The sequence below is a fragment of the Aulostomus chinensis genome, chromosome 20 (genome assembly GCF_037954235.1).
Source record: "Aulostomus chinensis isolate RoL2024-O1b breed Wild chromosome 20, RoL_Achi_v1.0, whole genome shotgun sequence".
Taxonomy (NCBI): Eukaryota; Metazoa; Chordata; class Actinopteri; order Syngnathiformes; family Aulostomidae; genus Aulostomus; species Aulostomus chinensis.
In genome coordinates this window covers 2,987,766-3,015,514 of record NC_141339.1, presented here as the reverse complement: position 1 = coordinate 3,015,514, position 27,749 = coordinate 2,987,766, and the positions used below count along the sequence as shown (strand labels likewise).

General features: G+C 47.7%; 2 protein-coding genes across 3 annotated transcripts in view; both read left to right on the top strand.

Moving 5' to 3' along the window:
• The window catches only part of emilin1a (elastin microfibril interfacer 1a), a 33,393-nt gene extending 24,925 nt beyond the window's left edge, over positions 1–8,468 (top strand). The window contains exons 7-12 of the mRNA XM_086189841.1: positions 582–1,859; positions 4,161–4,575; positions 4,867–4,992; positions 5,101–5,118; positions 5,212–5,346; positions 6,655–8,468. Coding sequence (XP_086045967.1) covers positions 582–1,859; positions 4,161–4,575; positions 4,867–4,992; positions 5,101–5,118; positions 5,212–5,346; positions 6,655–6,974 — 2,292 coding nt within the window. The 3' untranslated portion in view covers positions 6,975–8,468. The remainder of the gene's footprint in view (positions 1–581; positions 1,860–4,160; positions 4,576–4,866; positions 4,993–5,100; positions 5,119–5,211; positions 5,347–6,654) is intronic.
• Positions 8,469–9,096: 628 nt separating this feature from the next.
• ankef1a (ankyrin repeat and EF-hand domain containing 1a) lies at positions 9,097–27,183 on the top strand. 2 transcript variants are annotated; one of them, XM_086190231.1, is made up of 11 exons: positions 9,097–9,263; positions 10,121–10,325; positions 11,475–11,636; positions 13,719–13,918; positions 14,011–14,160; positions 15,613–15,736; positions 16,069–16,885; positions 17,441–17,667; positions 17,933–18,072; positions 23,015–23,167; positions 23,455–27,183. In XM_086190231.1, exons 1-11 carry the CDS (start codon positions 9,231–9,233, stop codon positions 23,608–23,610), a joined length of 2,367 nt encoding a protein of 788 aa, XP_086046357.1. In that variant the 5' UTR covers positions 9,097–9,230; the 3' UTR covers positions 23,611–27,183. The 2 variants fall into 2 exon arrangements, 1 of the variants encoding a protein (XP_086046357.1); XR_015110702.1 differs by lacking the exons at positions 23,015–23,167; positions 23,455–27,183 and adding exons at positions 19,226–19,440; positions 19,894–20,111 and having other exon boundaries at positions 9,098–9,263.
• Positions 27,184–27,749: the final 566 nt, after the last annotated feature.

The window sequence follows — 27,749 nt, the reverse complement described above, 5'->3', positions numbered from 1 at the left end:
AGTCCTCATCCAAGAGAACCAAGATCTGTCCTCTTAAAGGAGAACCAAAAAGCGGACCAACAGAAAAGGCAGTCGGCTCTTTTTGTGTTCACATTGTCTGTTGGTCTGAAGAGGACCGAGTTTGCTTTCTGGTCCACCTCAGCTCTGATGGGGCCTCAGTCCTCTATCTGTTAACATGACCTGGAGTTTACTTTACTTTACTGCTTGGAATTATGGGCAAGTTTCACTTGGAAGAAGATTGCTACTGCTATACTTGCTCCACCTCCTGAGGTGGTCTGAGTACGGTTCAGTTCGGTGGAATCTGAGTTCATCGGGTGTGTTTATGTCCAAAAATGCTAACTCATTGGTTTGAGTTCCCTGTGAACCAACCTCAGAACCATAACTAGCACTAGGTTCACTTTAGTGGACCAGGGGTGACAGTCAGATCTAAAAACTCTTCACATCCTTTCCACCTGCCCCTGTGTGACATCACATAATGTCTTATTCCTGGTCAATGGTTCCACCTGGAGCTCCAGTTTTAGATGGAGAATCTGACACCAGAAACCAGGGGTCATAATAAAAAAAAAGCCTTGTCCCCCCAGGCAGGTGTGGAGGACCTGAGGCGGCAGCAGCAGGAGGACAGGGACCGGATCCGAGCCCTGGAGAAGCTGATCGGCTCCATGGACCAGCATTTAAGACAAAGTCTGGAAATCTCCCGCAGTGAGACGGAGCGTTCCCAGGCATGCTGCAACACAGTCACTCAGCTGGAGAGGAGAGTGTCTGATCTGGAAGTGCGGGTCACCTCCACTGCCAACAAGTGTGACACCATTAAAGGGCGACTGGATAAGGAGCTGGCGGGGACTGGGGGAGGAAAGGGACGGGTGACCGAGGACAGGTTGAATGGCAGACTAAGAGAACTGGAGAAGAGGGTGAACAACACGATGAGGAAGACTGAGCAGAGGTGCACTAACACTGGGAACAATATGAAGGACACTGTCCAGAGAGACGTCACGCAGCTGCGCAACATGGTGCTCAGTCGACTGGATGACAACAGCTTCAAGATCGGGAAGATAGAGCTGGACGTGGCCGTGCTGGGGGACACGGTGACGGACCACAGTCGACGTTTAAGTCAGCTGGAGAACATCACCACCTTCCTGGACAGACGACTGACAGCAACTACAAAGATGTGCAACGAGACGTGTGGGCATCCCGGAAGAGGCCGTGAGGCTGAAGACACTGTGAAAACCTTACAATGGAGAGTCGTGGCGAACGAAGAAGAGATCCAGAAGTTTAACACTAAACTGAATGACTTGTCCGTGTCAGGCGACTCGCTGTCGGACCGGATCATCGACTTAACAGACAACGTGAAGTCAATCAGCACTGAGACGGGGAAGAACAGAGAGAACATTGACAGGATCCAGTCAGAGGTGGAGACGCTGGGCCGGGATTTGGAGGACTGCTCTATTTGCAGCAGGGTGGAGAAAGACCTGCGCTCGCTCCGCAACTCCACCATGACCGGCCTCAGCAGGTGCGAGACAGAACTGACAGATCTGAGGAGAAAGGCCGACTCGGAAGAATCGGTTTGCTCCCAGGTGTGCTCCAACCTTCAGGAGGAGGTGGGGCGACTCAGAGAGGACGTGGAGCAGTGCACCAGGCAGTGCAAAACAGACATAGATGATCTGAAGAACCGCCTGGACGGTCACACCGTCCACAACGGACGCCTGGGAGGAGATCTGAAGTCCATCCATGGAGAGCTGGCGGAGGTCATGGTCACGTTCAGCTCCGTCAATGACAGTCTGAGGGGTTTGGGAAGAACTGTGGAGACGCACGGGAACATGCTGACTGATCTGAGCAACAGCAGGGACACCGTCATCTCTGAGGTAGCACACAGATGCACACATCGGATCGCAGCTCTGGGGCTCACTGAAGTTTATGAGACGTACATGACTTGTTCAGCGCGTCAATCTTACAAACTTACACGGGTTTTTCAGTGTAAAAGCAAAAGTTAGCGGTATAAAATTATGCCAGAACGACTGCTTGAGACACACGACCTCGCTTCCTGCTTCTTGTTCTGTCAGTCTGGTTTTGTTTAGCTAATTGTTAGCAACCTCTTTGGGAGGTTAACTGCTGTGTTTTATGCTACAGAACAAAATATGAATGTACATCATGTGGGTATGAACCATATTTCAGGCATTTCACAGCAAACAAACAATGCACCACCGGTAAAGACGGGGATCGGTTCTCCCTCACTGATCTGAAACATTTGCCTGAGCCAACACAGGAGGTAGAGCTGTGCTTCCACTGTGGGAAGAGGAAGTTGCAAAACATCGGCAAAGAGGAAATATTTTACGAGGTAAAGTGCCACCAATCGGCGTGGATGCGCCGTCCGGTGTCGAGGGGGCAGACAGAAGATGACGAAACAAAGTTCTGCTGCATGCATTTGATCATGTTTTACAACCTGAGCTGCAGTGTTAGCACACACGTCAAACAAGTGCTGTCGTTTTTATATGACGTATAGATAGAAAACGCCACTGGATCGTCTCAACCACAGAATGTTGCGCACTAACCCGTTTATTTCATTTGAATTCACACAAAGCCTGTTGGGACGAATGTGAGCAGGACACAATGCCAGACATGCTGCTTTAATTATGGAGGTTAGCACAGGTTTACTGTTGAAATCCAGACGTATTATTTTGATCTTACAGGACCATATAAAGTTACTGCTTCACGCACATTATTTATTTCTTTGAGCAGCATTTTTTGGCTTCACGTTTGAATAACACGCAGCATCAAGTCACTCGGCTCTCAGCAGTGTTCTGTCTCTGCGTGTCCTCCTTGGGACTGGGAGGACAACACGAGTTAAATGCTGTCCTGATTTAGTGGCTGCAGATTTTTCAGTCTCCCTTAAAGTGAAGTCACAGTCTTGCTCAGGTGTAAAATCTGGTGTTCTGAAAACTGATGGGCACATCTCAGATTTTATTTTAATTTTAGGCGACTTGGCGCACGTTTTTTAATGCGTTCATCACCAGCTACTCACAGGTACACCACGAACTACGACTGGGACAAATGTGATTATTTAAGACCAAGTTTTGTTCATAAATTAAAATATTTAAGATTTCAGAATATTATAATTAAGGAGTTATCGACGTTAAGTTGTATGAGGTAGTCCTCAGTAGTACTATGAGTCTCACCTTGTCTTGCCTTCATGAGGGGAGGCTGAGCTGTCACGACTGGCAGTTCTGCTCCACCAAATAAACTCTCACCAAAAAAACACTTTCTGTTTATTGATACCATTTCGCTTTCGCCGTCCCGCAGACTCCAGTTTAGCTCTTCCAGGTGTTCATGTGTGACAGGGGACGGCATGTCTGAGGGGGAGAACGTTATAAACATAGCATGCGTGAACGAGCGCTGAGCCGCATGTCCTGAAGGTGATGACGTCCTCCTACAACGCCTCTTCACTACGTCTGAAATGTCCCTTCATGTGGGGAAGAGATTTCCCCCTAAACCACAAAAGTTATGGTAAATGTGGAGAGCTTTCAGTGAGTGAAAACTGATCAGTCAGAGGGGATCGTCCTCTGGGGACTGTGGATACGAACCTCATCAAAATGCACCTGATGGTTGTTTGGGATATTTGAGTCTGAATTCCAGTAGCCTGACAGTCTGACTTTCCCAGAGTCCTGCTGCTAGCTGTTAGCTGCTAGCTCGGCTAAGAAGTCAGGAAAACAAAGAGAATCTTTGTAGCTGCAACTTAAACAGGGTTTGATTGGTTCCAGGTTGGGAACCACAGTATTATTTTAACCTTTAATTTGCCCTCAGAAACAGAACCTATCGAGCTACCATGACGACAGTGGTGATAGTCGCTGTGATTTCATTTTATATGTTGTTTCATAAAGTGCATGGACTGTTTCCTCATGGTCTGTAAAAACAATATGTCAGTCAAACACAGCTTACGGTTATCTTGGCAACATTGTTTTCACATAATATTATTATAGTTATGAAAATATTTGAGCATATTAGAAACATTTGAGTCCTGTTGACTTACATGGCTCCACAATATGCATACATATTTTTGTGTGGACATGATACCATAGGAAAATACATCCTTGCAAAAAAAAAGAGTCTATTTTTAATAACACACTGAATAAATACACACATTAACTGGTGTCTGCATCCTCTGAAAGGTGGACAACTTGCAGAAGGACCTGACGAAGCACATTGAAGACTCAGACTTTCGATTTGGCAGTTTGGGCAAGGAAATAAGAGAAATACGGAGCAACTACATGACAGAGATGGGGGAGTGCCGGCGGTCCAGTGACGGCCTGGATCGAAGACTGTCCAAGCTGGAGGGAGTGTGCGGACGCTTCGACTCGTTTTCAGACAGCCTGGAGAGGATCAAGGAGGGCTTGAACCGACATGTGTCTGGACTGTGGAGCTGCGTTAATGGGCTCAATGTCACAGTAACGTCTCAAGGAGATCTCATCGACAATATCCAGAATGTCCAGCTGGTGAACGTCCACTCCAAGATACACACACTGAACTCCTCCGTGGTGGACTTGGTCAAGGAGTTCCACAATTTCGTAGAACAGGACTTCATGGGTGAGAAAGGGCATGGGATTGGATTTTCAGACAAGAAATAGGGCACAGTTGAAGGGAGGCGAGGTCAAAGGACTCAAAAAATAGGCCAAAGAAAGAATCCAGGCTGACAAGCATTCAGTTAAGAGCCTGTAAAGACTGCAGTCTGTCTGCAGGAGGAGTTTTAGTAAACATGAGGGGGAAAGAGTCCCGCCAGCCTAAATGTCCCGGCTTACTGCATGTTTTTAGAATTCTCCTGAGACACTATAGAGACTTGTCGGATGGGTATTTCACAGCTGTGTTGTCTCATTCCAGGTCCACCTGGTCTACCAGGCCCCCGTGGAGAGAAAGGCGAGCGCGGCGCCCAGGGTCCTGTAGGACCCCAAGGAAGGGTGGGACCTCCAGGCAGAGAGGGCAAGCAAGGATTGGTTGGACCCCCTGGTAAAGACGATCAGTTATTTTCATGTCTTCCTCATACCTACAGCACTGCAGGGCTGGTGTTCTGGGGTGTTCTAACGTTCTCTTTTTATCTCTCATCTCGTCTCTCAGGTCTGCGAGGGGAACAGGGTGAGTGCCGGTCTGACTGATGAAAGCTCTCATTACTGTTTGATCTCTGCTGTTTTTACTGACTCCCTCTCTGGGTCTCTCCCCCGCCGTCAGGTCTGGCTGGGTCTGACGCTCACGTTCCACGCCTCTCCTTCTCTGCTGCGCTCACTCGCCCCATGAGAACTGCCGGGACCATCGTGTTCAACGAAGTCTTCGTCAATGAAAACAATGCCTACAACCCCAAAACAGGTCAGCTGGGCTCCAAGTGTGTAGTGGTGTCTCGTTACCTCAAGAAAAGGTGCTCAGGGGAAACCATGTTTAAGGTCTATTCAAAGGGTCAGAACCACAAAGACCGAGGTTTTGTCTGACACTCAAATCCAACTGAAATGAATTTTGGAATTTGGAAGTTTGTATTTGGTGGTTTCCACTTCCTCGACTTCCTAGCGAAGTATTCTTGTGGCAGCAGAGATGTTGCCAGATAAATAGAGATGTTATCCATGCGGTTTCGACATGAATGATGTGGTTTGTGTGTGTGTGTGTGTGTGTGTGTGTGTGTGTGTGTGTGTGTGTGTGTGTGTGTGTGTGTGTGTGTGTGTGTCAGACAGAGAGCTCTGGTAGTAGTTGCAGCTACTTTTCTGCAGTTATCACTGATGGAAGTCGAGTCAGCAGGGACAAGGGATGGATGGAAGCTGTCGAACTGTCGTACCGATCACAGCTGCTGTATTCATCAGCCCCCTCAGAGGAAATGCGACGTGCTGCTGCGGTCTGCGTCGCAGCAATGTGCTGTTAGATTTCTGAGGAGATGCATGTCAGCTATGCATGCCTGCGTCATTGAATCAATGCCATAACGTCTTCTGACTCCATCGTAGCTCAAGTATACGGTGAGGCGGGCGTAAGCCACAGCTGGGGGGTGTCTGGTTGCTGTCTGTTCTTGAACAAACAAATAAGTAGAAGTCACCAATATCTCCTCAAAGGGTGGCGCTTGGTCCGGTTCAGGTACGTAGGCACAACTTTAGGCCTGACAAAATGGTTTATTGCGTTATGTGGTGGCGTTGTGATCTCGCCACACCAGCTGCGTGGTAATCCTGCTCGTAGCGAATCAAAAAATCCAAACACTGTTTTCGAGGGGGCCAAAGAGGAGGAGGAGGATAAGAAAGATCATTTGATAGCCGCTCGCTGCTCCACCGTCAGCGTCCCTGTTGGCACAGTCACCGAACCCTCGGATTGAACTGCCATACACAGTAACTCATGTAGATCGACTGTTGTCTTAGCACCCCGAGTACTGGTCAAGGCACCCCCCCATAAACCCTGGGAGAACAAAATCCTGGCGCCAGCCATGACTGCCAAAGTCCACAGCACCAGCCCTGTTTGTCTGAGCGCTGAGCGCCGTCGTCACCTCCACTGGGCTGTTTGAGTGGCGGAAGTGAAGCGAAGGAGATGGGACGGTTTTACGTCACTCCAGAGTTTGGATTTGTCTGATCAAACTTTCATGCATTTAACACAAGGAAGTTCCTGTCACAACAAATCAGTCTCCTTGTCCCCTCCTCCTTCCTCCAGGTTATTTCACAGCACCGGTGAGAGGGAGGTACTTCTTCAGCGCCATCCTGACCGGCCATAAGAACTTGAAGATCGAGGCAGTGCTGTCTAAATCCAACAACGGCGTGGTCAGAGTGGATTCAGCCGGGCACCAGCCTGAAGGCCTGGAGAAGCCCATGGCCGAGGCCAAACACATCCCCGGAGCGCTCGCCGTCTTCAACATCATCCTTCCCATGGAGGCGGGGGACACGGTCTGCATCGACCTGGTCACCGGCAAACTGGCCTTCTCCTCGGAACCCCTGACCATCTTCAGCGGGATGTTGCTGTACGAGGACCTCTGATCGGATCGTCGATGTGGGTCATAGCGCCTCGAATGTGTCTGCCCGGACTCTTGAAGCCAGAGCCACTGGACACTGGACAGTCCGAACCAGGGCTGTTCTCCTTCAGGAGGGAGAACACTACCTGGTTTTTTACTATTCTCAAGAGAACAAAGAACAACAGTGTCCTTGTCAACCGTTTTCAAGCCATTTGATGTGTGTTTCACAGCTCAAAGACAACAGTTTGTGCCAGATTGTGGTTTTTGTACTTTTGACATATCAGGAAAAAAAAACCCCGCTACAGGCAGATGTAATAATCCCATATTTCATGCTGTGCTACCAAATTGAATTAATTTGTGATAAGGCAGCCGTCAGCTCTCACCCGTGCTCATGATGGAGGGAGAGAGAATGAAACGTGAAGCGTGTGGGTTGTTTTTTGTCTCCCACCCCAGGATATCACATGTTCTGAGGTTATTCTTCATGTTCACAGTCCTTTTCCTGTTTCGGATCTGTTCTCCTAATGCTGACAGCTCCATTCTGACCACAAGCAAATTCCCAGAAACAGGACGGCGAATGCCAACTGTCTTGGAAAAAATGCAGAGTGATTAAAGTGGGTGGGTGGGGGGGCAGTTTAAACCACTATTCTCTGCAAGGAAAAGCAAATGAAGTCACTGACAGTTCATGCAGCGGAGAAACCACACGATTTTATAAATCACAACACAGCAAAACAATAAGACTATTTTAGGCCCTGCTTGGGGGGGGGGGGGGGGCAGAGGAGGACGGCGAGTTCTTCTGCGTTCGAGGACCATCGGAGCTACGCAGCTGTTACTATCGGTTCATCAGTGAGTGGAATTTTAATTCAGCAACAACAGAAACTAGAGTCACACATCACACGCTCATGTGGCAGATCTCTAACAGAAATGTACGGAACCCCGGAGGAGCCACAGAGAGACAAACAGATAACACGTGAGAACATGAGAACAAGAGAACACGTTCCCACAACTGGATCACCTCATGGCCCTGTTTTCAGTTGACCCTTCAAGTTAATCAAAACTCTGGAAAGAGTTCTATTTTGCTGCCTCAAATTAATTAAATCGTGGGGAGAAGGGGGAACTTGTTGCCAAGACTATTTTTCTGGCTCTCTGTGGCTGCTTCAGGGCTCCAGGTGAGGGCTTGTAAATATTCTTAGAGGGATCTGAAAGTGAGCGCTGCCTATTGGGTCATGGTGGTGGGAACAGTTCCCTCATGCTAACATCGTCCTCACAGTGCAGCCTCTTCTCTTCCTCAGTGTTCATTGTGTGTTTTTGTATGGTTTTATTCATTGTATACTCTTGAAGGAATGTAAATATTTTGCAGCAGTTTGCCCTTATAAGATTTCTATGAGTTACCACTTCACCTTTCCAGGTACTGTATAGGTTTTTGTGTATGATATATATATATATATTTTTTACCACGTGTGCCTCAAATACAGATGTTTTACACAGGTGAAGTGAAATGTGTGTGTCTTCTTACACCCTTGCACCAGCGTGGGTGTGGGGGAGTGGGCTGGCTCCTGCGTGAACTCCTCCGGCAGCAGTACAGATGTGCCCAGCTGCTCTACCGCAGCTCAGCAGTGACACCCTGCGTCCAGCACCCTGACCTGCTGCTGCCGAGCCCTGACGCACTCACGATGCCCCTGGGAGGAAGGACGATTACCTTTCATTCTCTCCTAATTGTCGCTGGTAATTGCCGGCCTCGTTTTTTTGTTTTTTTTAGAACCCTCCACTCTGGGTCACCCCTCTGTCCCTCCTACAAAGGCAGGCCCAGGTGAGATCAGGTAAGCTGATCAGGAAGCTGTAATTGTACCTCGGCTTCTTAAGGATGTCAGGACTCAGAAGAAGGAGATCTCTACGTGGCGTTGATGCTTAGTATGGGAACATAATAAATTCTCAGCTTTAATTATCAATAAAAAATAACAAAATAAATATCGCGTCATGGATGAAGGCACAGCTGGATGCTGGTTCCGGGTCTTTGTTTTGTTCTGTATTCGTTGCTGCGCTCGTCCCGGTATCCCGTGATTTGCAGTAGGCTTATTTGGAGGTGTATATTTCGTATTCCCATCACCAACACCTGAAAGCACCACCAGGCACTGCCCGCCCGGGATTTCACGCGTTCCGTTGCCATGGAGATGAGTCTTTGGCTCGGTTTGTTTCCTTCCCCCTGCAGCTCACGCTTTTAAATAAAGTAGGTCGGCGTGAGCGCGGCTGCGTGAAGAGCAGACGAGACCTTCTCCGGCGGGTGATGGAGGGACCAGGAGCCCCGGCCAGCGAACAGGTGGGTGCCGTCCTGATTGAAGCGTGGCTTCAGGCTCCGGGGGTCAGGAGCCGGGGGCCCAAACTGAAACTGTCTGGAACAAACTGGCGGGATGCGGCGAACCAGTTGTGTTGTTTTTGTTCGTTAAAAAAAACAAAAAACAAAAAAAAAAACGACCATCAAATCTTTACAAGGAAAGAAACAGATGTGTAGAACAGAGAACAGTTCTATAACGTCACTGGGCCAGACAGGCTACGTCATACATACGCCCCAGCAAGCAGGAGCCAGAGCTTGACGACTTCTGTAAGAGGCTCAACCCTCTGGAGGAAAGTTGTGTTGTTAAAAATTCCTTTTGTTGCAGTTCATTACAAACATATAAATATATATCATCAAATCAAGAAAAACCACGGGGGCATCAACCTACTTGTGAGTACTGGGATGAATAGAGTACATCTACTAGCTCTCCACAGCATGTATTTATACTGAAAACAATGTACCCTGATAGCAGAAATAAAATCAAATATAAAACTGTAGTTTGTATTTGTTTACTTTTTTAACTGACCAGGTTTAGAGCCGTGTGATTGGTGACATCTCAGCCGAATGATCTCATCAACAAGATTTCACGTAGTTATCTGCCCTGTGGACTCAGTCAGTCACTGGCTGCCCGCTGCTGTAAAATGTGCAACAGAAGTTTCCTAACTGCTGTAAAAATGAAAATGTCTCTCAAGGATCAGATCACAGAAAGCAGTTCACAGGACTTCACAGTGACTTCACAGGACTTTACGGTGACTTCACGGTCCACAGCTCCTCCGTGATTTGTGTATTGTGAGCAGCAAATGCACCTTTGATTTCATGCTGACAAAGAATCTGATCTCCAGCTGTCAAACGCCGGCACGCTCAGCAGCGTGGCGGCAGGGCGCCTGCAGGTCCTGCAGATCTACCGCCTGCTGCAGTACATCCATGAGAGGGACAAGGAGCAGATCGAGAAGATGCTGCGACTCGGGGTGGAAAACCTCATCAACCTCATCGAGCCTCGGGATGGCAAAGGGGCGCTTCACCTAGCAGTTACCGCCAACTACCAGGGTATGGCCAGTCAGCCTGTCTGTGTGTCTGCCTGTCTGTGTGTCTGCCTGCCTGTCTGTGGGTGACAGCAGCCTTCTCCATCCCATCACCAATCTCAGCTTGAGACTGGAAGCTCTGAGCTTGTCCGTCTGTATTTGTGGACCAAAGCAGTGAAACGTCAGAGACAGCAGGTCAGAAGTCTGGCACTTCTCTGAGCATCAGGGAGAGCTTGTGACGTCACGCTACCCATGGCTCCGCCCCTTAAACTACAGGCATTAAGCTAGTTTACACACAAAGTGCTAAAAGCTGGATAGCGATTGGGTTCATGTCGAATGATGCGCGTCATGTCAGCTTTAGTGACCACTACTTGACAGCAAGAGCTTCGGAATATCACAAAGTTTCTGTAACTCCTCATAAATACTGTTAATCTGGAGGGATTATTGTATTCATAGCTTCCAAAAACCCTGTTTAGGAGTTTCTTGGCATAAGATGAGTGGTTGCCTAATGAATACGATGAATAAACAGCATGGGCGTCACGATAAGAGAAGAGATATCGCAGGCAAAAACAACAGTAATTAATATACAGTGGAAGTTACTATGAATGATTAAGTCTCTACATTTCAGTCAGATTTGATGTGTTTTCCCCTCTCTAAATATTTACCTGCACATGAAGACTCTCCTACTAGTCCCAAAATGGAAAATATTCCAAATGTTATGATGTGATATGTCAGCTAGCCATCGTTTGACGTGGCTACAGCGTGTTTGGGTTTTGCGTCTGGAGTCTGGGTTTGTCTGCCGGGAGTTTAAACTAGCACGACGCTACCGCTTAGCCTGCTAACAAGCGATATGATTCATTTAACTCTGAAATAAATCCGAAGTCTTATTAATCATGAAAAATGTAACAATGAATCAAGTAAATTGTAAAGAAACTCAACAGCACTGTCTCTTCTGTCTTGAGAAATTATAACTGTGCAGTCTGTAAACTCATTTCCACCCTCAGTGTGTTTGGCTGCGTATCAGCAGGCTCGTTAGTGGAACACTGATTGTCCTCGTCATGCGGACGGCTTGGTGTTTAGAATGAGGGCAGAAACCAAATGCTGGAGGAGGACTGGGAGCATGCGGAGGCAGTCACTGTCTGCTCCTCCTGACTCCATCTCTGCTCTACCACAGATATGCTCGGCTTCCTTCTCTCCCGGGGAGCAGACCCCAATATCCAGGACACGAGAGGTCGTACCCCGAGCATGTTAGCAGCTGAGCTGGGCAATTACAGCTTATTGGAAGTGCTGACCCAGAACGGTGCTGATCTGAGGATCGAAGACGCAGAGGGCAAAGGTGAGCGCTCGCAATTGTTGTCTCTGGCCTTCGACTGCAGGGTGTACGGATGGTGAAAGAGCAGAGTTGTGCAGAAGAATACGCAGTAAATGAGACTCTTACTGTACCGTCCTGAACGAAGGAAAACGCTCCTGGCTGAAGCTCTGAAATTAGACCACATAGAAAGAGCTACAGGATGGTATCGGATATTATTGCAGCCATGGGAACAAGAGTCTGGTTTCACATTCCGTTGAAAAATCACACATGGTAACAGAAGCAGGAGACAACAGAAGCAGGAGTAGACAGCAAAGATTAGACAGACGCACTTTGGTCTTTGTCGTTCATCTGGACAGTCAATTATTAATCCAAATAGCTCATTTACAACAGAACTGATGATACGTGATATGACTGGGACTCGTATCACCTCAACAACCATTCGTCCCCTCAGCCTTTCAGTTGGTGAGTGCATTGCTGGTGCGTGGAGGAAGCGACGTCCTGGCCTGTTTGGCTTCCCCGTTTCGCCATTTCGCTTAATTTTAGGACAATAAACGGCGATAGCTTGACAGAGGGGAGGTTGAGCACTTGGGCAGACGAGTGCCTTGAAACTTAGCAGGTGTGCAGTTCAGATCAAAGTGAAGACTGAAGTTAATGCTGCCTGGGGGACGGGGGACTCACGGAACAAGGCAGTAATGATCACCACTGGAGAACTGATGATGTGTCTTTGAGCAGGAGACATGAACCAGCAGCCTCACTGCTGCTAATGTCTTCTGATTTGACCTTCAGGTGTCATCGTCTGTCTGTCTCAGGTTGGATCAGCAGATTGTCTCAGAATGCTTTGCTTTGTCTTGCAACTCATGAAAATGCATGATGTTTGTGTTTACCTGTCGATGAGGAGGCAGCAACCCAGACGACTCCAATCACAGAGCGAGGAGTTGCTCCTCGGGACCTTTCAAATCAATTGTGGTAATGATCCCACTCACCGTTCCCCGGAGAGCCAGTGAACACGTGGGGGTGTCTAATAAATCATCTTTCATTTTTACTGTGAAGTCACTGAGGGCAGAGCTGTGGTTTACAATGGCAACCAGCAGACAAAGACAACAACGGTCAAAATATTGGAAATAAAAAGATAAAGCAAGAGCAATTCAAGAAGAAAACAGTTTGCTTCTGTTGTAAGGTCGGCTTGAAGGTTGGACAGGTCCTCGTCTACTGCAGCTGACTGATGCGTCGAGGGTGTCGAGAGTCGGGCGCCTAATGACTGACTCAGGACGCACTGTTTCCATGTGTTTGGTGAGCTGGGAAGTTGTGTAACGGAGAAATATTACAAAAGTACCTTGGCTAAATAGTGAACTGTCTTAATCCAGTATCCCAGCACTGATCCTGTGTAGGTCCAGAAACCAGACCGTACGTACGGGGGTGGCACCTGAGGGAACGCCCACCCTGTCAGTCTTTGAAAGCCCTGGCCTGGTCAGTGACGTGTGGAATCTTATTTCTTCCTCTTTCAGTTTTCAGCAGACTCGACTCAAAGGGTGCCCAAGTCACTGAAATGAATCTCAATTTGGCCTAATTTAGCTTTCTAATCACAGGAAGGTGCAATCCTCGTTAAAGGCTAATTATGTGTCCAAATACTCCTTTCAGGTACGTGTTGTGTTGCAGCAGACGCAGCCTGCCTGCACATCGTCTCCTACAGACGTACCGTTGCAGAGATTCCCATAAAAAGCACCCTGATCATTTAAATGGACTTTTTTAATGAAATCAGAAATGAACATTCCCTCTAATGCTGCAAATCACGTGGTGGTACGGCATCATTGGCGTGTTGCTGCCCTCCACGTGTGACTCGCAGCTCTACTCTCACCAGCTAAATCCACACATGCGGTCGAGGTGCAAGGGCGCCTTCATAGTTTTTAACACATTATTCTTTTCTGTAATAAATCAGCCCAAAAGAAGCAGTTCAATTGCCAACACCCAGTTTTTACATTGCAGTATAGCAGATTATTGAAAGGTCAGGGGTCACCTTGACATGACCCAATGTTGTGGATGGTTTGAGCAGCTTTAATGTTTTGATTGTGCTTTCTTTTCTGTCCTCCCTCTCTCTCATCTCGTCAGGGGTGCTGTTCTACTGCATGTACCCCAGCACGCGGCACGTACGCTGCCTGCAGGTGGCGCTGAGGTGCCGGGCAGACATCAACAACGTGTCATTAGAGGGGATTCATGTCTTCCAACAGATGTGTGGACAAGCCCAAGAGTGTGCCCCCATGTGTCTCATTATGCTGGAGGAAGGGGCAGACCCCAATGCAGCAAATCAGGTTGATTATCGGATTGGGGGGGGCGGGCGGCATGCTGGGGGATAAAACTGGCGTCCTTCATTTCTGACCCTCCTCTTCTCTTCTCTCCCTAGAGAACAGGCGTGACAGCGTTGATGGAGGTAGCCAAGGCCGGCTCCCTGCAGCTCGTTAGAAACATTCTCAGAAAAGGGGGCGATCCCAATGCCCTGGACCACCAACGTTCCACAGCTGTACATTATGCTGCCATGGGGGGCTTTTTAGAGGTGCAGTAGGGACACCATATTCCTAATTAAAGATTCATTTCACCTCCAGTCACAGGAGCAGTCAGTGAGGAGGGTTTAAAGATTCAGAATCCCGTAATCTGCTGTCCTGTGGTCTTTTGTGTCCGTCAGATAATCCAGGTGCTGGATTATCTGGCATTAATCTGCTGTCCTATGGTCTTTTGTGTCCGTCAGCTAATCCAGGTGCTGGATTATCTGGCATTAATCTGCTGTCCTGTGGTCTTTTGTGTCTGTCAGCTAATCCAGGTGCTGGATTATCTGGCATTAATCTGCTGTCCTGTGGTCTTTTGTGTCCGTCAGCTAATCCAGGTGCTGGATTATCTGGCATTAATCTGCTGTCCTGTGGTCTTTTGTGTCCGTCAGATAATCCAGGTGCTGGATTATCTGGCATTAATCTGCTGTCCTGTGGTCTTTTGTGTCTGTCAACTAATCCAGGTGCTGGATTATCTGGCATTAATCTGCTGTCCTGTGGTCTTTTGTGTCCGTCAGATAATCCAGGTGCTGGATTATCTGGCATTAATCTGCTGTCCTGTGGTCTTTTGTGTCTGTCAACTAATCCAGGTGCTGGATTATCTGGCATTAATCTGCTGTCCTGTGGTCTTTTGTGTCCGTCAGATAATCCAGGTGCTGGATTATCTGGCATTAATCTGCTGTCCTGTGGTCTTTTGTGTCTGTCAGCTAATCCAGGTGCTGGATTATCTGGCATTAATCTGCTGTCCTGTGGTCTTTTGTGTCCGTCAGATAATCCAGGTGCTGGATTATCTGGCATTAATCTGCTGTCCTGTGGTCTTTTGTGTCTGTCAACTAATCCAGGTGCTGGATTATCTGGCATTAATCTGCTGTCCTGTGGTCTTTTGTGTCTGTCAACTAATCCAGGTGCTGGATTATCTGGCATTAATCTGCTGTCCTGTGGTCTTTTGTGTCTGTCAACTAATCCAGGTGCTGGATTATCTGGCATTAATCTGCTGTCCTATGGTCTTTTGTGTCTGTCAGCTAATCCAGGTGCTGGATTATCTGGCATTAATCTGCTGTCCTGTGGTCTTTTGTGTCTGTCAGCTAATCCAGGTGCTGGATTATCTGGCATTAATCTGCTGTCCTGTGGTCTTTTGTGTCCGTCAGCTAATCCAGGTGCTGGATTATCTGGCATTAATCTGCTGTTTTATGGTCTTTTGTGTCCGTCAGCTAATCCAGGTGCTGGATTATCTGGCATTAATCTGCTGTCCTATGGTCTTTTGTGTCCGTCAGCTAATCCAGGTGCTGGATTATCTGGCATTAATCTGCTGTCCTATGGTCTTTTGTGTCCGTCAGCTAATCCAGGTGCTGGATTATCTGGCATTAATCTGCTGTCCTGTGGTCTTTTGTGTCTGTCAGCTAATCCAGGTGCTGGATTATCTGGCATTAATCTGCTGTCCTGTGGTCTTTTGTGTCTGTCAGCTAATCCAGGTGCTGTCCGCCTTCTCGGCAAACATGGGTGTGATGAACTGCGAGGGCTACACCCCCCTTCACTACGCTGCTGCAGCCGGCAACGCTAAATGTTGCAAGTTCCTGTCGCAGAGAGGTAAAGTTAGTCCTACCGTGGCAGTCGCCAGATGTTTATGTGGAAATATTTACATTTTTGGAATCAAGTCTTAAGAGATTAAAGACAGGATCTCTTATGTTGTGTTCACACCAAATGTGAACAAAGTATTGGTGCCCTTAGAGGACGTGTGAAGTCAGTGGAGAGGGAAGGGGGTCCAGTCTTTGTGAACCCAGAGCTGATATGTTCCACTACCACTACTGGGACGTCTCGTGGCAGATTTTTGGAGGATTTGGCAAAGTGGGGCCAGGCTTGGCTGCCGGTCCCAGCTAGCAAGATGAAGCATACTTCATAACACTGTGCTCCATGTTTAGGCTGTGACGCCAAACTGATCAACCGGTGTGGTTTGCTGCCACGTCAGATTGCTAAAGACTCTGGTCACAAAGCTGCAGTCAAGGAGCTGAGGAAAGCAGAGAAGCAGCGAGTGGACAAGGACCCATTCAGCAGCGTCCTCCCCTCGTCACAAGCCTGGGCCCTGACACTGCATGACTGGGCTCACGAGAACGAGGCTGACCTGCGCCAAGCCTTTGGCAAGTCAGAGAAAGTTTCCACTGAGTCGTTCATTTCAGTGTTGGAAGAACTGAAAGCTCCGGCTGACCTGAAGCAGATTCAAACAGTCGCCACAGCCCATTATAAGGACGGAGCGGAGTCTGTCAACATTAACGAGTTCATCAAGGGTGTCAAGTACATCAATAAACCCTTCCTCGTTTCCTCTTACATGCCAAAAAAGAAAAAGGGAGAAAAAGGAGGGAAAGTTGGAAAGAAGAAAGGTAAATTTGTCCTCCCCGTGCCCATTTGCACCCTCCCACCAGAGCTCATGCCCAGACGACCAGACGGAGGTCCCCTGCACTTCATAAAGAAGTACCAGAACTACTCAGACACTCGGCGATTCGACCCAGATCATCCGCCGCAGCATCCCATCGTGAATGACTCGGCGTGGTACATGGAGAAGCCAGAGCCGGTGTATGTCCGCATCAACGACTGTGTGAGGAGCGCTGACCTGCAGTCTCTGGACCTCGCGTTCAGGCAGGGCATTCCGGTGGATGTTCAGGATGAGTTTTATAAGACGCCGCTGATGGCGGCGTGCTCCAGTGGCAACTGCATCGTGGCTCAGTACCTCCTCAGCAAAGGGTGAGGAAGCTCACCTCTCTGTTTCTGTCTTCAATCTCTTTCATTCTTTATTTTTGCTTCCATTTTGAATGATTCCCCTTCGACCTCAGCCGTAGGGGTACGCCAGCATTTCACTGCACTTTTCATTTTACCGCGATAGATGCAATTTTTAGTTGCCGCTGCTGTAGGTGCTTTATCACTTGTGAGAAAAATTGGATTTCAAGTGTCAGCTTAGCTTTCTGTTCAAGAATGGTTTTCATAGATTGAAACATTTCAGTAGAGCAATAATCAGTGTGTTCAGTGTCAATATTAATGGCTGACATTTCACTTACAGCAGCCTGCTGAGTATGGAAATTTGTTTCAGCCTTGGGATCGTTCAAGGACATTGTGCTGTTACGTTTAATCTGCAAAGACTCAAAAGCTCGTTTATCTAAAAGGAATTAGCAGTGAACTTTTTGACACTTTTACTTTTTTTGTAACTCATCTTGCGGTGTGTTCAGGGACATTGAGATTTGCTGTGCTTCAGGGAAGCTACCCTGTTAATCAGCATGTTAACTTCAGACTCCTTCCTGACAGGGCGGATGTGAACGTGAGCGATCAGTTCTTCTGGACGCCCCTCCACCATGCAGCTCACGCGGGCCAAGTGGAGCTTATTGAAGTTCTGCTGGAGGCCGGGGCCTCCATAGACGCGCGGGCCCTGAATGGAGGCACGCCCCTCATGAGGGCCATCATGAGTTCTCGACCCGCCTGTGTGGACGTCCTCATCAAGGCTGGTGCCAGTGTGACCATGGAGAATAATAAAGGTTTGACTCCACATCAAGTTTCATTCGAAAAATACTCACGTTGGACTCAGTCTTCAGTTTCATGTGCTCATGTTTAGTGGAGTTGAGTTAATCAAAATTTAGTCAAAGCAAATTGATGAACAGGAGCCTTTAAAATGTAACCAGTAAGTGTGACTTTAGGCTCTTTTAATGTTCCTCCAGTCAGGTCTGAGGTCATTTTACCGTCCCACACACAGACGTTATTGTGGCTTCTCTCATCCAACTGACATATTTAATTTCCTTGCAGGACAAAACTGCCTGGATATCGCCAGAGCTGTCAAGGACTCCCGCATAATTGACCTGGTCGCAGACAAAATCGACTCCCTGTCCAAACCAAAGGGAAAGAGGGAGACAGCTAAAAAAACAAGAACTGCTGCAGCCCCTCAGGTACTGCTTAGTACAACTATGAAACAAACGTAAATAAACAGAAAATTAAGAAGTCTGTCTGACTGTCCATCCGCGTCCAAGTACCTCCTCACCGGGTGGCCGAATCCATATGACACTGCATGCTATACACAGAAGTTGACACGGCCCTATTCTGATGTACCCACTGCCGTGTACAAGTACTTCCTGCACCGCTCTACTCCACCACTGCAATTTGTATTGTGGTCAAACTGGATGTAAGAGGGCGGTGCAGACAGATGCAGAGGCTTTGCTCTGCCCAGTGTGATCCTGCTGTTGTTTGTTTGCTGTTTCTGTCAATTGGCAACTCGGCATATAACAGGCAAGACTTGCCAAAGATTTGGCCGTTGTGTGGTTTTCTGGAACTACCACAACGCACATATCCGCAGCAGGGAGGAGATCGCTCAGCCACCCGGGTTGTCTGAGATTCGCGCACCAGACTTAAGGCCCAGGAAACGGCATTCAGCCTCATGCAGGCCCTCACGACCCATCAAAGTAAGTTGGGCAAATTTTCAGAATCATCTCTAAAACCACCACAGAGTAAATGTAGAAATACTTACATTCTTGCCGTAAAGGTGCTTCAAATATACAAAAACAGTAGTAGTGCAACTGCAGCAGTACTCCCTCTATAATAGCGTACTCGTAGACTCCATCCATCCATTTTCTTAACCGCTTATCCTTTTAAGGGTCACGCAAAAGGCGGGGTTCACCCTGAACGGGTCACCAGTCCATCACAGGGCCATCAGGAGCAATTAGGGGTTCAGTATCTTGCTCAAGGACACGGTCACCAGGGGAAGTGAGGATGGAACCAGCAACCTTTTGTTTGGTGGACGGCCGCTCTACGTCTGAGCTACGCCGCCCCCCTCTGGTGGACTCCTGTCATTTGTTCTCTTTTTTAAACTCAGGTTTCATACACGTTACGGTCTGCTCTTTGTACAATCACAGCTTTCCTCAAAATCAAAATGACAATACTTTGTCTCAATATCCTGCATCCTTGTGTGTCTCATGATACGCATGGAGTGTGGAACTTTGCGTTTCCTTCAGTGTTTTCATCTGCCTTCTGCCGGTGTGGTAAACAAAAACATGAAAGTCACGACTAGGAGATGAAAAGCCTAAAAAATTGCATGGTTTTATGCAGGAGCAGCCGCAAGATCAAAGCTTGTGGTATGAATGGAAATCTACAGGACTCGTCTCTGACGCCAGCACTCGGACCGTCTAAACTCCGTGTAGGTACAGTCTGGATACACAGAGATCTGATTTGGACTGACGGTCTGAAACGAAGCTGTAATGATGAGCGTCTGGCGCTGAAGAACAAGAAGACAATGAAGGTGCAAAGAAGAAGACAGTGCGCAGGTTTGTGATCATGTCTGATTGAACCGTATCAAAGCTGCAGTGGTGGTTTTGAAAGAAGCAGGAGGCCTCGCTTAGTTTTCCTGATCTTATCTTGTCACTGTTTGCTTGCTAACCTAATCAGCGTCAGCCATCAGGTAACCTTGACGCTAAGGCTAACGAGCTACCACTGATTCCCCGTTACATTAAAAGTTTTTAGGTTTTTTTTTAATCCATTTAACACCTTTTAGATGTGTATGGAGCCCCAAACCAGTCTCAGCCATTCTGTTTCCCAGCTTCATTCAATCTTATTTGTTGATCATATTAGGACGTCTATTGGAGAACTGCATATTTTGCCCATTTGTTTGAAATTCCATGTGCTGTTCTGTGGTTTAGAAGCTTGTAAAAAATACCTACATAATTCTTTCCAGCCCGTATCTGAAATAGCAATAACCCTCTAATGTATAACCTTTCCAGGTGCACTGTTGACATGTCTGGGCCCGTCCCCTGCTGCCGTAGGACCCTCCAGCTTGTCAGCCGCCATCACTGCTGCTGAGGGAACGTCGCTGTCAGCAGCGTTGCCAACTTGGTGACTTTGTCACTACGCCTGGCGACTGTCCAGACCCCCCTCGGTGACTTCAGCTGTCTACGCGAATCGTGACAAATCTAGCAACTTGTCTTTGGGAGAATGTTTGTGTTGACAGCAATAAATTTCAGCAACAAAGTGACGTGAAAGTCCATCATTATTTTATGTTCTTATGCAAATTAGCAACTTTTTTGGCGGCCAAACTGGTCACCCTGATCCAGCAGTGTCCTCCCCGCGTCACAAATCTGGGCTCCGATGCTCCTCAACTGGTCTCACCGGAACGAAGTCTTTGGACGGTCAGCCAGAGAAAGTTTCTGCTGAGATAGTCGTGTCAGTGCCGGGAGAACTGAGAGCTCCGGTTGAACCCGAGCAGATTCAAACTGCCGCCTCAGAGGATTACAAGGACGATTTCATCAAAGGCGTGAAGTACATCAAGAAACCGTTCCTCTGTTGTTCTTATATGCACAGAAAGAGGAAAGGAAGGAAGGTACATTTGTCCTCCCTGTGCCCATTGGCATCCTTCCACAACAACTCGTGCCCCAGCAACCAGATGGAGGTCCCCTGCACTGCATCATGAAGTACCAGACCTGAGGTGTGCAGTGGCTCCTCCTGTCTCACACACTCACATCAGTGGTGGGCTGTCCTAATGTGGGAGTTGTTCGGTGTGCTAAACAGCACTGTCATTCTCTGTCAGCAGATAAATGGTGACGAGCTTTTATTCAGCGAGCGTCTGCTCCAGGTCTCAGCTCAGGTCTTCCTCCACTCCCTCTGCTCACTGGGACTACGGGCCGGTGGGAGCGGGCGGTGCCGGAGGGGAGCATTGGTAAAGCTGTGCGATCTGACGGAGGATATTCAAACCCTTCCTGTCAGTTCCCTTCATCCTCACACCTCCGCGGCTCCCCGTGTTTGTTGTTCTTGGCTGCATCTGGTCGGGTTCTGGTGTCATCCGTTTGTTTACACATGTGCGGATGTCAAAGAATGAAGAGAAACCAGCTCAACAGAATAAATGCCCTGAATAAAACCGACTATTAGGCCAAAAGCTACACGTGTTGGTCTAATTTTCCATAATCCAATAATGGCATTTGTTCGATGAAGCGCATCACATTATACCTTTCAGATAAACACTTGTTCACACCTGTATGTGTTCACTGCTGGCCAGCCTTCATTGCCATCACGGTGAGATTCCTCTTAAATGATGAGGGTTGTTCCACGCCGATGCCGTATGTAAACGTAGCAGAATGTGATCTTGTGAGGTGACGTTTGACCGGCAGGCATCTCACCCTCTGGTTCTGCCTCCTGCTCTTCTCTCACCTTCTCAGAAACCCAAGCCCGTCATGGGATCAGATTCCTTTTAAGCCTTGGTCTTGTAGGCGAATGAGAGCAGCTGTGTTATGTTACCAGTGGAGCTCAGTGGCACTACAATCTCCTGTTAGCAAGCTGAAACCAGACCCAGCATGTATTGATTTTCTCATTAAGTCCCTGAAAGTAGCAGGCGGGGCTTCGATGGCATTCCAGTCGTTGTCATAATCACAAGAACTGTTATCATATTTAAGGCCAGCGTGGATGCAGGGTGGCTGAAAGTCACACGGAGGCGTGTGTGCGCCGGCACGATAACCGAGCGTGCGTGTCGTCGCTGTCCGGTCCTCAGAGCTCAGGCGAGAGACCAAACCCTGCTGTAAATCTGGGACGCCACCTTGAAGCCAGTATCTGAACTTGTTTTAGCTCATAGCCAAGTTGATGAGCGGAAAGTTTCCAAAACGTGTCAACTTTTATTTCTATTTTTATTTTTAGTCATCTGGAGTGTTTTCTGTAAAAGTCCCTCCCTCGGTGGCTGAGGTGAGTTTAGCGTTGGTTCCGCCGCCCCTAAAACGAGCGTCCATTCCTCATGTCTCCACGATGAGGAGCCACTTCAGCAGCCTCAGTGGTTGTTGGAGTTGATTAATTCATTCCTTTATTAGTTCAAAACAACCAAACAGTAGGAATGACAAGCAGAAGCGAATGACACCGCAGGGATGAGAAACCCTCAGGAGGCTCAGGGTTGGTCTCACCTCTGCGCAGGTTCACGGCAGAAACACAGAAGCTCTTTTGTTTTGTCTTATTTCCAATAAACTTCTCCACTTGTCCTCTGATCGCCTCTGTTGAGTCTCACTGAGTGGGAAAAAATCGGTTGCTTCTATGTTTTGTTGAAGATATGGATGTTTGGGTGCTTCCTCTTGGATGTGTGTATCAAGAGTCTGTCTGTCACCTGCGTCCTGTCTGTCCATGAGTGGAGGACCTTGTTGACATTGGCTTGTGCTCAGCCTGTAAAAGTTCCGTAAAACTTGAGTTAAAAAAACAAACAAATTGTTGCAATTTTCCAGCTGATATATTTTCAACATTTAGCTCATTTTCCTCACATTTGAGACGGAAATTCACGTAAAAGGATGTTTTCTGTAAATGTGAACAATATGTTCATATGTAAAAAAATAAAAGATCTAAATCTACGTTATATTTAAATCTAAATGTTAAATCTGAATGTGCAAAATTGCAAACAGAATTTTTACATTAGGCACCCGAAGAGCGCCACCCTCAGTCACCTGCCTTAAACTGTGTTTCTCAACCCCTGGGCTGTGGCCCATGTGAGGCCCACTTTTTATTACAGTCAAATATTTATCCCAAAATACAGGTATATGTTCAAACCATCAAATGTTTATAGAATATAACAATTTTATGTTCTGTAAAAACGCATCTTCAAATCTTCATCATCAGTTTGAGGCCCTCAAGCTAACAAGCTAACGGCTAACAGGCTGTGGTGCTGACAAGAATGAAATTTATTGACCAATAAAATTTTGGGGTGCCTGGTTGTTATTTGTTGTATTTGATTAATTCAAAGGCTGCTTGATTTCAGTATTTCAGTTCAATTAAATAATTTGCAATTGCTAAATTGAATCTTTCGATGTTTAAATTGTTTTTTTCATGAGTCCTGAGTATAAACATACTTCTCTTGGCTAACAAAGCTGGTGTGGCCTGCAGGTCATTGCTCCAGGAGCTGCCGGCACATCGACAGCAACAGCAGGGAAGATGACGTCATCTTCCTACCAGGAGACCAAGAGCATCATCCTGCACAGCAGCAACATCACCAGTGGGAGGGACAACGCTGTGGACATCGCCTTTGTCCCCAAAACAGTACGCCGCAATTTCCTATCACGTCTTAGTAAATATCCCAAAATGACAGCGTTCACATGATCAATCATTCAAACAAGCTGTTCTGGCTCCTTCGCTGTTGTCAGTCCTGAAGAGCTTCAGCTTCCTGTGCTTTCCCAGTTCATGTACTGGACATTTGACCCTCAGGTCAGCAAATGCAGTGTGGCTATTTCTCCATCAGCTCAGCACAGACTCTCCAGACCAGATACTTGCATGTCTCTGCAGTCTCTCTCTCTCTGGACACTTCTTGAGATTTTTTTCTGTCTCAGGTATGGGGGAAGCCGCCAACAACCAGCCAGTTGATGTCAAAGATCGAGAGACGAAAGGAGCCTTTGTCCCTGGAGTTGGACTTTGACGACTTCATGACGCCTTTTAGCACCAACATGCAGCAGAAAACTGTGGCCCGAGCCAGAACCGGCGACTAGAGGGTGGAGGGAGGGTGGAGGGAGACTTAGGCTGCCAACGGTGGACGCTGGGCTCATTTATTTTCCTTCCATCTTCTTTAATTAACGTCAGCATTAACGTGGCTGAATCTGTCACCTTTGAGCGTTCCTAACTTCCATTATTAATCTCACTGCTTTAAAGGGGAGTGACTCCACTCTGATTCTCTGCTGGCAACAAAGCAAAGCTCAAACACACAACTTCTGCATTCGTCAACGAGATTTTCTGCGCATGGCGTTAATGTCCTCTGTTGCTTGCAGGCTGTCATGCTACGCGTCTTCAGTTAGATGAACATCACGGGACATATCTTGAGTGGTTTTAGTGATTGAATTGGGCTGAATCATCAGGGTGTGTGTGTGTGTGTGTGTGTGTGTGTGTGTGTGTGTGTGTGTGTGTGTGTGTGTGTGTTCTATGTCGCTTCATCAACTGGAGACAGTAAATTTCCCGTAGCTGTGAACAAGAGTGTGAGTGCCTGTCTGTCTCTTATCTGTGATGAGCCCTTTGATGAACCGGTGGTCTATCCTGGTTGCCCCCCCCCCCCCATTCAGTGACAGCTGTCGGGGGGGGGGGGGTAATGATAATGTTTCCGTGATCTGATCTGGCAGCAGAGTGACACCAAGTTCTGATGTTACGGAAATCCTTATTTCCATGAACACAGATCCAGAATCAGATCACAATCAAGGAGTTCATTGACCAGAAGCTCTCTTCCGTTGGAGGCAGAACTCAAAACACCGATTCCTTTTGAAATATTTCAAGCTGACAAAACTGGAGTTTATTTTTGCCGACCTTGTTTAGCAGTAGGTTCCGGCAAAGCCACATTCACACTGCTGTTTTGTCTCTCAACACAGAAAAATTGTCGTCAACAAACAAGACAATGCTGCTGCCACGTCGAGGTGTAAATTTTGCGACATTTTCTGACGTTTTCATGTGAAAGAAATAGACGGAGACTTCACAAACCCATAGGGCACCTGGTTGAAGTGTATTCTTTGCCTCTGTATGTAGACGCAAACCTGAAATAATCATCGGGCTGCAGCGGTCTAGAGAAGAATGCTTTAGCCAAATCTGTGACTGTAGATGTGAGGCTTCAGGTGGTACCTGTGGCTACAGAGGTTAAGGGTCAAGCCCAGTTTTGGAGCGATGTGAACCTTAACTCTCATAACTGTTGTAGGACCACAGCCAGGTTTGTCTCCTCCCCTGCTGTAAACAACAATCCTGCGGAGAGTTTCTCCTCAGCTGATGAGGACACATGGGTTTGTTCTGCAGCTGGAGCAGCCCAGGTTGAAGCTGCTGTTGGTGAGGAAACAGGATGCGGCTGTCGTCCTCAGCTTGCTGGCCCCTTCCTCGTGTCACTAATTGCCCTGTGGAACACCAAGAGCCAAGCCCATCTTTAGAGAGGGAGACTTGAGGCGCAACTGTAGAGAAAAAATGGCTTTTACCATTATCATTAAGACTCCAGCTGACACCAGAATTCCCCTTTATGTCCCAGTAGGAGTTCCTCATGGGGGGGAGTTGTTATTAAAAGGTTCTTTCATATTCAGGGTCAGATCCTTGACCAACTTGGTAATACAGAGTGCGATGGAGATTATCAGGAAGATGTGCTTGCACATCTGGATCTTGATCCACGTCAGCTTTGTGAAAAAGTGGTGCTCATAGTGACCGAGAACCCGTCGTAGGCAGAACTCCGCCGGCAGAACGTTCCGGGAGCTATTCCTCATCCCAGAGCAAGCAGCGCTCCTTCAGAAGATTCATGGGATGTGTGCTTGATCCTGTCCTCGACGTCCTGGCCCAGGTGGGCCCGTCAGACCTCTGTTCTCAACTGTCCTTGTCCTTGGACCGTCCCTCACCATGGGCATGCTGGCATGATGGACCACTTCTCTTCAGCTGCAGGTGCAAGGAGTGATGTGCAAGTTTGCCGTCTCACATACTTTGAGAAGTTGGGCAGCACATTGGTGAGGACAGCACTTCTCAGCTGCCGTGCATGCACACCCTCCTCTTCCTCTTCAGGTGCTTGTGACCCAGTGGGAGCTTTGTAGACTTTTTTTAGTCTTCCTGGGCAGTCTTGATCTAATTCAATCTAACTTCTTGGAGGTCAATCGTGGTTGCAGAGGGCGTCCCACAGAGCTTCAGTAGGTTGTTGGTAAAGCTGTCCATTCCCAGTGTTGTGGGAACATCGGCGTGCTTCCATCCCAGGAGCGGTGGAGTCCAGGCCTAACTTGCAACGTAGGCAGCTTCTGACAGTGATGATTGATAAGACTGCAAAAGTCTCCTCGTCTCGCAGCCTGCTGAGACGAGTCTTCAGGGTAGGGTGGTGGTCAGTGGCTGTCAACCCCTGACTGTGACCCCTCCTCGACTGGCCACTGAGTCCAAGTCATCATCCCCGTAACCTCCTCCTCCTCCTCTTCTTCTTCTCATCCGTTAACAAGAGAACCCCACTGACCAGTGTTTTGTTCACTTCTCAATCTGTTCTCTTCTCCCCTCTCCCTGAGGCGTTTCTCTGTGTCTGCTCACTGCTGAGCTTCATTTAGCCAAAGTTCCTTCTCTTTCTCTCATCGCTCCAACACTTCCCCCTCCTCCCCCATCCTGTGCTGTAGTTTGCTGTAATTTCCCTTGGAAACAAAACTTCCAGCCATTATTGTACCGCTCTCATCCACTCTTCTCCACGTTCATTCCTCGTGTTTGAAAACTCGACTCAGCTGTCACTCTTGAACTGTCTTACCACTTTTTCACCACCTTTTTTCTTTTTATGGCACTGACCCCCCCAACTGTATCAGACAGAGTCTGGACATCTCTGCACCTCCTTGTCCCTTGAGAAGAGTATCCAGCCTTAAAGGTCCAAATCAGGTCTAGAGGAGTCCTGCGACCTTTCAAGGAGTCAAAACTCCCACCATGCAGAGCTTTCAGGTCCTGCTCCTGACACGGAACGGAGAGGATGCAAGGCCCCGCATGGGCCACCAAGAACGTTACAGAAATTCTATCTTAAATAAAGACAGAAGAATCAGACCACATCAGTGAGGTTCTCACGTACAGACAAATGATGACAAGCTGGGAAATTCCACATCTGGAGGCGTTACTGGAAACACTGGAAAGCTTCGGAGCACCGGTCTCTCTTAAATCTCCATTCTGGATCTGAACAGCCCCGGTGTAGCAGATTCTGGCCTGACCTCTACCAACCCTTCGGGTCTGATTTACCTCTTCTTGACAAGCTACATATCACGCTACATTAGACGAGGGGGTTGCGATACACCAAGTTACACCATCTTTAGAACTTCAGTCTGACGTGTCAGGGGCATAATAAAAGTGTCATAATAATTCTGGTCGGTAATAAAAGCATCATAATATTTGAAGAACATACAAAGAGAATGTCTTGACCCTGAAATAGGACAGCCTTCCTATTTCCCTGTCACCAGCATGTTTGACTGTTTCAGGTTCACTTGAACTTGAAAGATTAACCTGTAATGTCATGGAGGTCATTTTATTGTTACTGTAACATGTCGGGTCGTGTTAGTAACTGTAGAAGGATCAAGTAAATTATAATGGGAGTGGACATATGAGGAATAAACGTGGACAAGAAGGAAAATCAAAATCTGTCATTTTGCTTTTGAGTAATATAATAATCTCTCTCTTTACATCTCTCCTTCCATACTGAATTAGTTTAGTGTGCATGTCTTCCTTCATGCTGTTTTTATTGTTATTATATAAGACAAGGAATACACATGAATCCATCCATCCATCCCTCCATGTTCCCCCTCTCCTCCTGTTCAGGGTGGTGGGGGTGGAGCCTATCCCAGCAGCCTTCCCCCTGGACAGGTCACCAGTCCATGGCAGGGCCAACACAGAGAGACAGACAACCATTGGCTCTCCCAGCCACACCTACAGTCAATTTAGAGTCTGGATTAACCTGGTCCCTCTTGATGTCTTTGGACTGTGGAGGAAGCTGGAGTACCAGAGAGAACCCAGCAGGAACAGGGAGAACATGGAGACTCACCCAGAAAGACCCCGTGCTGCAGCCGGGGCTCCACCCACAACCCTCCTGCTGGGGGGCCACCGTGAGGACCACTGCTCCACCGTGGCACCCTGAATAAATCTCTTTCTCAAATTCTAACATCACACACACACACACACA